An 11,205-nucleotide genomic window follows, 5' to 3' on the forward strand; every position below is an offset into this window, starting at 1 on the left:
AACTCAAAGAGGGAAAAGACATAGAATGAAAGACTAAGAACCTTATTGTCCTTTGGGAGCGTCTTTTATCTGTCTTCACTCAGTCACGCACCTCAATCATTACTGCGCATAGACATTATTCACGGAAAGTTATTAACAATTATAATACCACAAAAAGTGCATTCAAAATCGCATGATCCAATTTAAAGCAAATCGCTAACGGTTGACACCTTTCGATATGAAAACGCCGTGCTCGCTAGCTGCTGAATTCCCTCTGTCATTAAATAATGTGCTTCTAATTATCGATCTGGTAATCATGATGACTCAAAAATACATGTATTTTTCTAGTCTTTCACGAAGTATACCGGTCAATCGATACGCTCGAATTGCAGACAATCGCTTTGTACAACAGAATGACTAAGCATTCTAGAAAAGTCGGCTCTGAGCTGTTGACACGATGAGGGTTTCCAGTGCCACGGTATTTTATTATAAGGACAATGTGCTCAAATGTGTCGGAAAGGGAGTTTGGCAGGCCTTGCAGAAAATGAGTGTATATAGGTGAAGTAGCTACATGTGTTTACGTGAATCAATGGTGTCTTTCTGCATTAGCGTTTCTCTACCTGTTTGGTTGCAAGAATGGCACGTATGCGTAAACGTAGAAACGGATTACTTGCGGCATTCGTTAGAAAGCTAAGACACTCCGACATGCGGTCTACTCTATTCTAGTCAGTGCTATGTGTCACCCACTTACCCTTTCTGCTTAAAGCTTGGCGGAAATACCGGTACTACATGTTGGTGACTAAGCAGTTTTGAAACGCGCCATAATTATATTTTTTCCACTGTTTTGCCAGTAACTGAGCAAACATGTCTCTAAAAACTGATATACACTTCTATTACAATGATATGAGCCCACCGTCTCGAACAGTATGGATGCTGTTGCATGAGTTGGATTTGCAGTATACTGCACATAGCTTAAATCTTCGCGATGGAGAACAGAAAACCGAGGACTTTGCAAAAATAAATATCAGACAGAAAGTCCCAGCTATAACTGATGGTGATTTCTGTCTCGGAGAAAGGTAATTTGATTTTGCTTAGACTCTCTTATGACTCCAGCACCAGAAGCCCTCACCGCTTTAATATATTTATTCGCTACATAAAAGCTAACAAAGCAAAGCCACAGATACCGTACCGGTAGTCCGGTACTGCGATGAGTGCCGCTCTGGCTTTGAAATGCCTTGCTCGGAGTCTTTTTTATTTTTGTATGTATTGGGTTTTGTTTCTGTTCTGCTGTAAACTTTTATTTTTCTTTTCATGATGTCATGTTTGATTTTTTTTCTCCTTTATGTATTAATTTCTGTTAGACTTAATCACGGGTGTCGCTTCTCGTTAACCAGTTTTGGTTTCTCGCGCCACCTTTCACTCTGAAATGCCATATTCTTGCCTTTTCTTTCTATTGTTTGCATTAAGTGCATTTTCTTTATGGTGATAAAATAAATTCAGATTACTGATTACTTAGCATGACTAGATCTCGTTTACAGCCGCAGTGCTGGCACAGTTATGGCAGTAACAATAGGTTTTCTTTCTATTTCAGTCGTGCTATCGCCGCGTACATAGTGAGTGAGTACGGTGATCAACAAAACAAGCGATATCTATACCCCGCTGAGAACAAGGCTAGAACAAAAATTGATCAACATCTTTATATCAGTGAAAATGTTGTTGAAGCTATGGTGGGATATACGGTAGGTTACATGCAAACAATACCTATATAAAATCAGTGACGGAATATGAAGATATCGCCTGCAAATGAGCAGACTGTTGATGAAATTGTTTTTTGATCAGGGCTGGGGAGCTGGTTCAAAATAACAGGGGATCCAGATCGGAGCCACAGTATATTCGAACTGTGACTCCGGCTCCGGAGCTTTAATTTTTTACCGCGAGGCTGGGCTCCAGCTCCATAATCATTTTCATACCCTGAAATATCTGCCGATATGCAGTTTCGCGGAAACGGGACTCAAAAGTATAATATATATAGGAGTTTTACATTTCAAAATTAAAGTTTTATTCATATATAAATTGAACTTGAGAATTTAAATTAATATTATAAATTTAAATTTATAACAAAATTATGAGCTGAAACGAATAGACTTTATTAAGTGTATGACGTATTAGATAATTATAAATTGTTAAAAATAGTTAAATGGTTCGCAGCTGGAGTGACTAAAATTTCTAGTAGCTCCAGCTCCGGCTCCAGCCCCATCTGACGTGGCAAGCTCGACTCCAGACCCATCAAAATATCTTACCTTCATAGCTCCGGCTAACAAGCCTTGGTTTTGATAAAAGCTATTTGAATTAAATTCAGAACGTTGGCGGAGTTCTTATGTGTGGAGAAAAAATGAAGGAAGAAAAAATTGGAGATGTGAAGAAATATTTGGCTATGCTGGAAGGATTTTTGACTGAGCACGAATACACTGCATCTAACAATATAACCATAGCTGGTAAACATTAAATTCAGATGTTCTACTAATCAAGTAATAGGGTTCCGAAACATTCCTGATTATAGCAGAAGGGTTCCTAATTTGGTCATTAGAAAATTTGTAACATCGGTACTTGCGTTGGCACTGTATAAACATTAGACCAAGTTTCATTCAATATTTTTGCTGTAAAGTATAAGAAACTAGAGTGTGTATAAATTTAAGCATAACGCACTAGGCCTGGCCAGCAAACAGAAGGTAGACGTTAAGTCTGATCAATTTAATATTGTTTTTCCGCATAATCAAAATGCGTTCGTTTGTTTTTTCTTAGATTTTTTCTACTACATGTCTATCTCGTTTCTGTTCATAATTGATTTCAACAATTTTGATGATTATCCAAAATTTGTGGCGTGGACAAAAAAGATGGAGAAATTACCATACTATAATGAAACATGTGGAGAGCCTATCAAGCAGTTTCGTGAAAAATACCAAACCGCGTTAAAAGAAGGGTTGAAGAAAGCAACAAAAAAATAAATCAAATGGAGTAGTTAATGATATTTTGACAGTAGGACATTTGAAGAAGTGCCAAAATACATTGCAACTTTATATTTGTACTTATCAGAGCCTGTGTTGCGCGAAGCTGTGTATTTAACATAACAAAACAGGTATTCTTTGTATGATCTCATCATTATAAAGTAGGTGGTGATGTTAATAAATTTATACAAAAAAAACGCACGATTTTGTTGTGAGAATATTATAGATTCAGGGTAAAGGCGCCTCTCGGTGAAGCTTGTTACCCTGTCTGATTGCAATCAGCATCTTTGATTAGGAAACTTTCGATTATGTTGCCTTATGGGCCTGAACCTATAGAAGCTGTAGATTCTTGGTTATTTTTCGAATAGTGTAAGAAATTACACAAGAAAAAAAGTGCAGCCAGGTGTTAAATCGTTGTCTCCGACTACTTGTATATTATATTTTTACTTGCAGAAAAGGGCTTTGGTGTGGGTGATATATATATGATGTCTGTTCGTTTATATTTTACTTACATACTTACTTTACTAGGGAAAGAATGTCTTGACACCAAACTGCACTATGCGATAATATTTTTATTCAAGTTTGCTTAAACAGATCAAAATATATCCCATCTAGAAGCAAGAAGGATATTTTGATCTGTTGTTGATGGGAAAGTCCAAACCCACCATTAACACTTAAATTAATGTTAGATCCATTTTTGCAAAATGAGGTATATTCAGTGGCGGCGCGTCAATAGGGCCAACCGGGGCAATGCCCCGGTTGTTTTTTCGGTATAATAAAAAATATTCGAAAAATACCTCAATATCGGTTGCACAGACTGTCTACACTAGCCATATTCTCCCGACATGGTTCATTTTTCGCTCGCAAAGCCTTCGCCGAACGTCGACGGGGCGACGCCGATTTTGCCCCGGTTGCTCATTGTATATCGTATTCTCTCTTTTATCTTCCACTCGCCGCGTTTGTCTCGTTTGTTTTCTGTTTCTTTTACTAAATCATCGGGGCCGATCGGGGCTAGCCCCGAAATTATGACGACACAATGCCGACGTTTCTTACAACAACGTGTTGACATATTCACGCATTCCTTCTCGTTCGTTGGTTGCTTGAAGAGTTGCTAGTTTCCTCGCATTCGTTTTTGTCGCTTGTTTCGCTATTTGAATCAGTTAGAGACCTTTAGTCCATTTGCTTTCGATTTTCCACATTCCTTTTGAGCTCCTCACTTCTTTCCGGCTTCGCATTTCTTAGCCTTAGACCTCATAATGAATACGGTTGATGCACTACTTCGCACTCCGTTTTCGCAGCTGCCGCTGGAACAAATATTAGAGGTACAACGTCTTGGGCCTTATCAACCAAAAAATTGTTCACTGGAACAATCCCATGACGAAGGAAAGCGTCGGCGTACATTCTGCGCAGAAACTTGGTATAAAAAACACGAATGGTTGTGTTACAGCGAGGACAAAAATGCACTTTTTTGTTTTTATTGCCTACTTTTTGCTACCGCCCGGGACTCACGTTGGTGTAAATTTGGTTTTAGAGATCTTAAACATCTTTCCGAGCGTGCCAGGGATCATCAATCATCTATGGAGCATCTGGACAATACAGTAAAATACCGAACATTCGGAAATGTTAATATTGCAGCACAGTTGGATGAAGGACGCGCGGTTTCTATTCGTCGGCACAACCAAAACGTCGAGAAAAACCGCCATGTTCTCGGTCGATTGATAGATGTTTTGAAGTTCATTGGTTGTCACGAGCTGTCCCTCCGTGGGCACGATGAACGGGCTGGCTCTTCTAATAGAGGGGTATTTTTGGATATGGTGGAATACACCGTATCCCTAGATACAGTATTGAGAGAACATCTTGATGCCGCAACTGTTTCGAAAGGGACATCTAAGTATATCCAAAATGATTTGCTCGACTCAATGTATAAAATTTATTTACAACATTTGGCTCTGGAAATTGAGAATTGCCAGTTTTTTTCGATTCAGTCTGACGAGACAACTGACATCACGTGCGTTTCCCAACTGGCTGTGATTTTTCGGTTTGTGAAAGATGGTAAACCTACCGAGAGATTTCACAGCTTTGTACCAATCGTTGATCGCACGGCTTGCGGGATATCGGCTGTACTGAAAGAAGTGTTACAGCCTTACAACGCGAAGTCAAAATTGATAGCTCAAACTTATGACGGCGCGGCAGTCATGAGTGGGTCGAAACATGGTGTTCAAGTTCATATAAAAGAAGATTTTCCTCATGCGCATTTTTTACATTGTTATGCACACCAATTTAACCTCGTTATTAAAAATATGTGTCTTGATTAGATACCCCTCTCGTCCGTATAATTTTTGCAAATGTTCCGGGGTTTTCTTCATTTTTTTCCGTTTCGCCGAAGCGCTCTGACCTCCTTCGCCAGATATGTAGCCGCCATCTCCCAGCTTGTGCACCAACACGTTGGAACTTCCAATCACGCGTGGTGCAGGGCGTGTCCGAGATTAGGTCTGAGCTCATTGAGTGTTTCAATGGCATTCAGAGCTCTCCGGTTTGGGAGGTCTAAAGCGTCTGCTAGAAGATGGTGAGTTTTAATTTTTTCTCGCTTTTTTCTCCACAATATTCTATCACGTGGATGTATTATACGGCGCATTGCAGTCAAGGCTAATGGATGGAGCGTCTGTGCAGTCGTGTATTTCAGACTTCTGCGATGCTGTATCTCGTATCCGGGAAACAATAAAATACGACGACACGTGGAGTGCTTCTTTACGCCGCGGGCAAACAACGCAGCGTTTGATTTTGTCTGCAAAGGAATGCTGTGACATTCTGGTGAATCAAATAGGCGATCGTCTGCGCACTGAACACCTTGCCGCGTTCTCTTTGATGAACCCCAAAAAATTTTCAAAATTTGCACGTCAATTTCCCATCCATTTGTTGGCTACTGTCTCCAAATTTTACTCCATGATAAACGTGGGTAAATTGGAAAATTAATTGCGATGTATATACACCAATCAAACTTTTTTGAACATCACATCAACTAGCGCGCTCTATGGGTTCCTCATAGATAACACTCTAGTAACTACCTTTGCGGCGTCTGCAAAATTTCTGGACATCATTTTGACGACGCCTATTTCTTCCGCCGACGCAGAGCGAACATTCAGCACGCTGAAGCGTATTAAAACGTATTTCAGAAGCACAATGAAGCAAGATAGATTAAATTCCTTGGCTGTTTTATCCATTCACAAAAACGTTATTTCTGGGATGCATGACTTTAATCAGCGCGTTATTGAGCATTTTGCTTCCAAGAAACCGCGGCGTGTTGCATATATGTTCAAGCAGTAGAAGTCTAGCAGCATATATATCTATGAGTGAGCGACGCATGTCCTTATCTTCGCATTACCTTTCCCTTCTTCATAGTAACGTTTTAAGCCTTATTTTAGGTTTTGTCTGCTTTCCCGAAGTTTCTGTTAATATGTCATTGTATTTATCTGGGTAAATATTGCCTTTCCTTTTGAAAGAGGTTTCAAAATAAACTATTTCTATATTTATTAATCCCTTGACTTGGACCGGTTTTAAAGACACTTTCTTATCGTTAGAAATTGTCGCTTTTACCGATTGGTTGTTACCGATGGAATGGTTTTTATACTCATAAAATGATGGGAGAACTTACAGCGCTCATCCTGTCCCCGTAGATGGGGGTGACTTGGTCCCGCAGTAGCTTGCCCCGGTTGTCAAAATGACCACGCGCCGCCATATTATTATATCAGCTTTGTAGTATTGATCAGTACCATTTTAATTCAAAAATATTGAGATCAGGAGGATTTTTACTCTATGATTATTTTATGAATACCGGACAAAATATAGATTAGTAACTGTTCCGTAATTGCAGCAAATATGAAAATATCAAATTATGTTTCATGTTTACCAAAAGCACATACCAACGAAAATATTTTCAACACCGTCTTTGGTATATTATTTTTTCCTAACTATTAATAAGTGAAGCCTTGCTACTGCCCTTATTGTCTGTTTAGAATTTAGATCAAGAGAATTCATGTGTCTTGTTCTTATCGAAATGTTGAACTTGACAACTAGGCGCGAGAAATTTTCAGCGCTGATTAGACGCTTGGAATTCATTGTTTACCTCGGTGTGTCGTTGTGAGCATTATTTAAGAAACATGATCTAATATAGAAATTAAAACTTATTGTCAAGAAAGGTATTTTTTCAATTCCTTTCATAAGTGTTCAAACTGGCAAATAAATCCGCTCATATCGCTCGGCTTAAAGTTTCCCAAGCCTTGGCTATAGTCAGTCGGGTTTCGCCGTATTTGCAGAAACACATTCGTCCATCCCGTTATTTTATACGGATGTCCGGATAACCATTTCGTGTACGTATCTGGAGGTGAGTGTTTGCCGGTCTAAAAACATAATTAGGTGATTGCTAAAAAAGAAAGATGATTTAGTTTCATTTATTGGCAAACCAAACCCCGTGATTGTCAAATCATGCGCTACCTAGTACCTATACAAACGATCTACACCTCCTCAATTTTGAACCAAATGAATCATTCCTTGCATGACCTTTACAGTTGATTTGCGAATAGATGGGGATATCTAATTCACATTGTATTTAACAATAGAACTCGCAAGTCACAACAACTTTTTTTAATTTCGCAGCATTCAAATCGATGATTTGAGCCGTATACTCTTATGATCTTATCACGTCTTTGGTTCTAGTAAATCTTTTATGACGCTCAATACCCAATTCACGAAGTTGAAATAATTGGTTAGAAATTTAAATTTCAGTGTCCCTATTCAGGAATGCCGGCGGCTAGGTCGCGAGGCTACAAAAAGTGGGGGAAGGGGAACTAATTAATGAGGAAGAATGCTAACTTATATTTTATAGGCTGAGGCGAATTCAAAAATATAATATCGAAGTGTTCCCTTTGTATCTCTAAGTATATTCACATCGAAAAATCCGCACAAGGCCAAACTACTGATAAATCGTTCACCTTCGGGTCAAATTTTATTCCCGTCCAACTGTTCGTTCCAGTCCACCCGGCTGGAAGTTTTTGTCTCATAAGGTTCACTACACCGTTGTACGTTTCGTCATCTGGAATCAATGCAAGTGTTGCATTATACTTCTTGCAAATTGCAACTGCCGTGCTGTAATATATACCACGCGGAACAGCTTCTACCCAATAACAGGTTCCATTCACGTTTATGTTGCATTTATCTGTAAATTGTAAATGAAATTCATTTTTATTTTCAATTATTATTTTTATTCTTTTATTCGCCGTATTTTTGCGTACAATTTAATTGATTTGTCTAAGATTAAATTTCAAATATGCTTTGGATTTTTATTGTACAATAGCATAATTAATGGTCCACTTCAATCGAGTATTCCAATATAACCTGCGCCAGAAGTTATCGGGATATTGCTTGTATGATTCGTCGAATTTGATATTTCTTCCCATTTGTACGATGTGGTTGCAACTGGTACCGTTGTTACAGGCTGTGCAATCGGTGTAGTTTGGAACGTGTGTACTTGTGCTTCTATGTTGATAGAAGTCGTTGTTTGGGGAAGTTGTTGCTGAATCTCGACCAATGCTACAAATAAACAAAAACTTTATTTACATTATTTACAAAAAATTCAATGCAGTTAATAAAACTCGTCACTTGGCACTATCCGAAGAATGCTGGTCAATTTCCCGTATTCTATGAAAGCATTTTGGAACATTTCATATCATTCGCGTGTAAGATTACTTGATCTAAAGTCAAATTTTGTTATGAGCAAACTGTCGAGGATTCATTCCGCAATTATTTATGAACAACTAAAACTATTGCCAATCTTGGTTTGTTTTTATTGTGCCTTGATCTAGTTGATTCAACTTTGTGTCTTGTTCACGGTTGATATTTAGGAGTTCTTAGATTTCTAAATCATAAATATCGGTAAAATAAGATATAGCCTGTTTCCCCCGAAGTTCTTTCTTAGTCACAATTTCTGTATATATTTCACTAATTAACTACTTTGGAAGTTTTTTTAAAAAATAAGGAGAACGTATTCATTTAATCAACATATCCATTTATCATAGAAACTGCAGGCTGCAGCTTTTATCTTTATTCTAAATAACTAAAACTAATTTATTGAAAAATATTTCTGAAATTGTGTACAAACCAAGAAATTAGGCAATTCCCAGGTAATCAAGCTTCTTTACAAGTAATAGAGTGGGAGTGTGGATATGCTGTAAGTGAAGTTTGGTGTAATGAATTTAATTTAAACAAGTTCATAAACCGATTTACACAGATATACCAATAGTATAAAGGGTGTCTCAAAAGTAGATATACACTTTTAATTTTGATTTGCTTTCCAGGTACTCATCATAGAGCGTTCATTTCCTCAGAAAACGTCATAGGATAAGTAGTAAAATATCAGTATTGTTTGCATTTTTCATCAACCCACAGGAATGACAGGAGATTAAACTAGAAAATGAGGTGCAAAATTGCTGTTTGGCAAGAAGCATATCAATAATTAAGGCAAACTCATCGCCTCTTTAACAGAGAGTTTGGAATTAATTCGGCTTCTACACGACGAACAATTTATGCAATTCATCGTAAATTTATGGAGACTGGATCCATAGTTGATGTAAAAAGATCAGGAAGGCGAAGGAAAACATTCAGAGCCGAATTAATTTAAAATTATTTATTTAAAGCGCTGAGCCTTACTGATTTATGTGCTTCTTGGGTTATGTGCTTTCCTGGGTTAATCTCCTTGACTCCTTGTCATTCTGTGAGTTGATGAAAATGCAAATAATACCAAAATTTTACTACTTATCCATACTGTGTTTTCTGGAGATATGACCCTCTATGATGAGTACCTGAAAAGCAAATCAAAATTAAAAGTGTATATATACTTACTTTTGAGACACCCTGTATATCAAACCTTTTTTTAATTCCGTTATGTCTAATGATTGCTTGATATTTTGTTCCCGGAGATCCTTAATTTCTAAAAATAAATAAAAATGCACTTTCATTTTTCAGTTTTATATTCTATATACAGTATAATATACAAAATCCTAAAGTCTCCATATTTAATTATTTCACATGAATTTACAGTTCAAGTGGGAATACTACTTCCACATCATACCCGACGGAAACGCCGTCGAAAACAACTGTTTGTCTGGATAATAGAAACTACAATTCCATTGCAGTGAAAATACGAATAGGACGAGTTCGTCTATATTTTCGATTATATTTTTTACGTTTATTATTATGAAATTAAACTTTTATCATTATTGAAGCTTTAGTGTTGATATACTATTTACTAATATTTCTAAAGATTCACAACCAAATAACAGATAGTTATTTAGAGTCTTTGCCTTTAATACTTTCTGCGTTTTCCATAACTATGTTGTACAAATTTTCAAGTCGTAAGTTTACTGCTTCGATATCTGCAATAACAAAGTAAACACATGTAACGATATGTATGTATGATAATAAAAATAGCTTACCTTTGTTGAAAATAATATTGATTGATAACACTTACCTTGACATGACGACAAGTTAATGACTGACAAAAACAAAACGAGGTACGAAGATTTCATCGCGAGTTTGAAGAATAGCAGATGGTTGATCGATGACATCTCCCCAAACCAGCCGATCCTACTAGCTAAAGTTCCCCAAGACGAAATAGTCAACCAACATGAAGTGCAAAAGTAACTAACTATGACTACCTTATTGTTTCATGATTTTGTAACAACTAATTCTGTCAATAATTTCCTGCATTTAAACATTGAAATTCTGACTTCATTTACCTATATTAATCAAGGCAAACGAAAAAGAAACAATTTCGATATCTATAACGCCTGTTTCAAGACACTCTTACAGCGTACCAAGTGCTGACGTACGTCGTGTTGTGAGTGAGTCATCGTGAACTACCACGCGTCGCCGTCGGGCAATCAGGAGCGATATTTCCTGCTTTCATCCGTGCAAGAAATTTTGGTGAATACTTCAAAGTTTGGTACCGGGAATGCTAAAAATCAATTGCCTAACGTCCCCCAAAAAAGGTTTGAAAGTAAGGTCGCCGGAGTGCATCATCAAGACTGTGTGGTCCGTACTTAATCCAGTGACCATTTCTCCCTGTCAATCAGCCGCTTAGAACGTTTTTCCGCGCTGGTTTTAGGTGAAATTGAATAATCTTGTCTCTTTCAAGGAAAATCGGTGAGTTGCGCATTGTGCGGAGTAT

General features: G+C 37.6%; 2 protein-coding genes across 3 annotated transcripts; one reads left to right on the top strand and one right to left on the bottom strand.

Moving 5' to 3' along the window:
• Positions 1 to 472: 472 nt before the first annotated feature.
• On the top strand, positions 473 to 3,056 carry LOC120333201 (glutathione S-transferase D7-like). The gene is made up of 4 exons (XM_039400569.2): positions 473 to 1,055; positions 1,571 to 1,718; positions 2,339 to 2,474; positions 2,782 to 3,056. The coding sequence occupies exons 1-4, from the start codon at positions 844 to 846 to the stop codon at positions 2,982 to 2,984; spliced, it is 699 nt and encodes a 232-aa protein (XP_039256503.2). The 5' UTR covers positions 473 to 843; the 3' UTR covers positions 2,985 to 3,056.
• Positions 3,057 to 6,731: 3,675 nt separating this feature from the next.
• Positions 6,732 to 10,846, bottom strand: LOC120333200 (uncharacterized). 2 transcript variants are annotated; one of them, XM_078119285.1, is made up of 6 exons: positions 10,507 to 10,846; positions 10,340 to 10,411; positions 9,904 to 9,966; positions 8,376 to 8,570; positions 7,973 to 8,196; positions 6,732 to 7,381 (listed from the first exon to the last, which is right to left on the bottom strand). In XM_078119285.1, the coding sequence occupies exons 1-6, from the start codon at positions 10,601 to 10,603 to the stop codon at positions 7,199 to 7,201; spliced, it is 834 nt and encodes a 277-aa protein (XP_077975411.1). In that variant the 5' UTR covers positions 10,604 to 10,846; the 3' UTR covers positions 6,732 to 7,198. The 2 variants fall into 2 exon arrangements, with proteins under 2 accessions (XP_077975411.1, XP_077975412.1); XM_078119286.1 differs by lacking the exon at positions 10,340 to 10,411.
• Positions 10,847 to 11,205: the final 359 nt, after the last annotated feature.

The sequence above is a fragment of the Styela clava genome, chromosome 13 (assembly GCF_964204865.1).
Source record: "Styela clava chromosome 13, kaStyClav1.hap1.2, whole genome shotgun sequence".
Classification (NCBI taxonomy): Eukaryota; Metazoa; Chordata; class Ascidiacea; order Stolidobranchia; family Styelidae; genus Styela; species Styela clava.

Excerpts from the sequence above, each read along its gene's own strand:
- LOC120333200 (XM_078119285.1), bottom strand. The coding sequence starts at position 10,603 with ATGTCATCGATCAACCATCTGCTATTCTTCAAACTCGCGATGAAATCT. Across the intron at positions 10,412-10,506 it reads TAACTTGTCGTCATGTCAAG|ATATCGAAGCAGTAAACTTA; the intron begins GTAAGTGTTATC and ends TTGTTATTGCAG. Across the intron at positions 8,197-8,375 it reads CCCGATAACTTCTGGCGCAG|ATAAATGCAACATAAACGTG; the intron begins GTTATATTGGAA and ends TACAATTTACAG.
- LOC120333201 (XM_039400569.2), top strand. The coding sequence starts at position 844 with ATGTCTCTAAAAACTGATATACACTTCTATTACAATGATATGAGCCCA. Across the intron at positions 1,056-1,570 it reads GATTTCTGTCTCGGAGAAAG|TCGTGCTATCGCCGCGTACA; the intron begins GTAATTTGATTT and ends TTTCTATTTCAG. Across the intron at positions 2,475-2,781 it reads TAACAATATAACCATAGCTG|ATTTTTTCTACTACATGTCT; the intron begins GTAAACATTAAA and ends GTTTTTTCTTAG.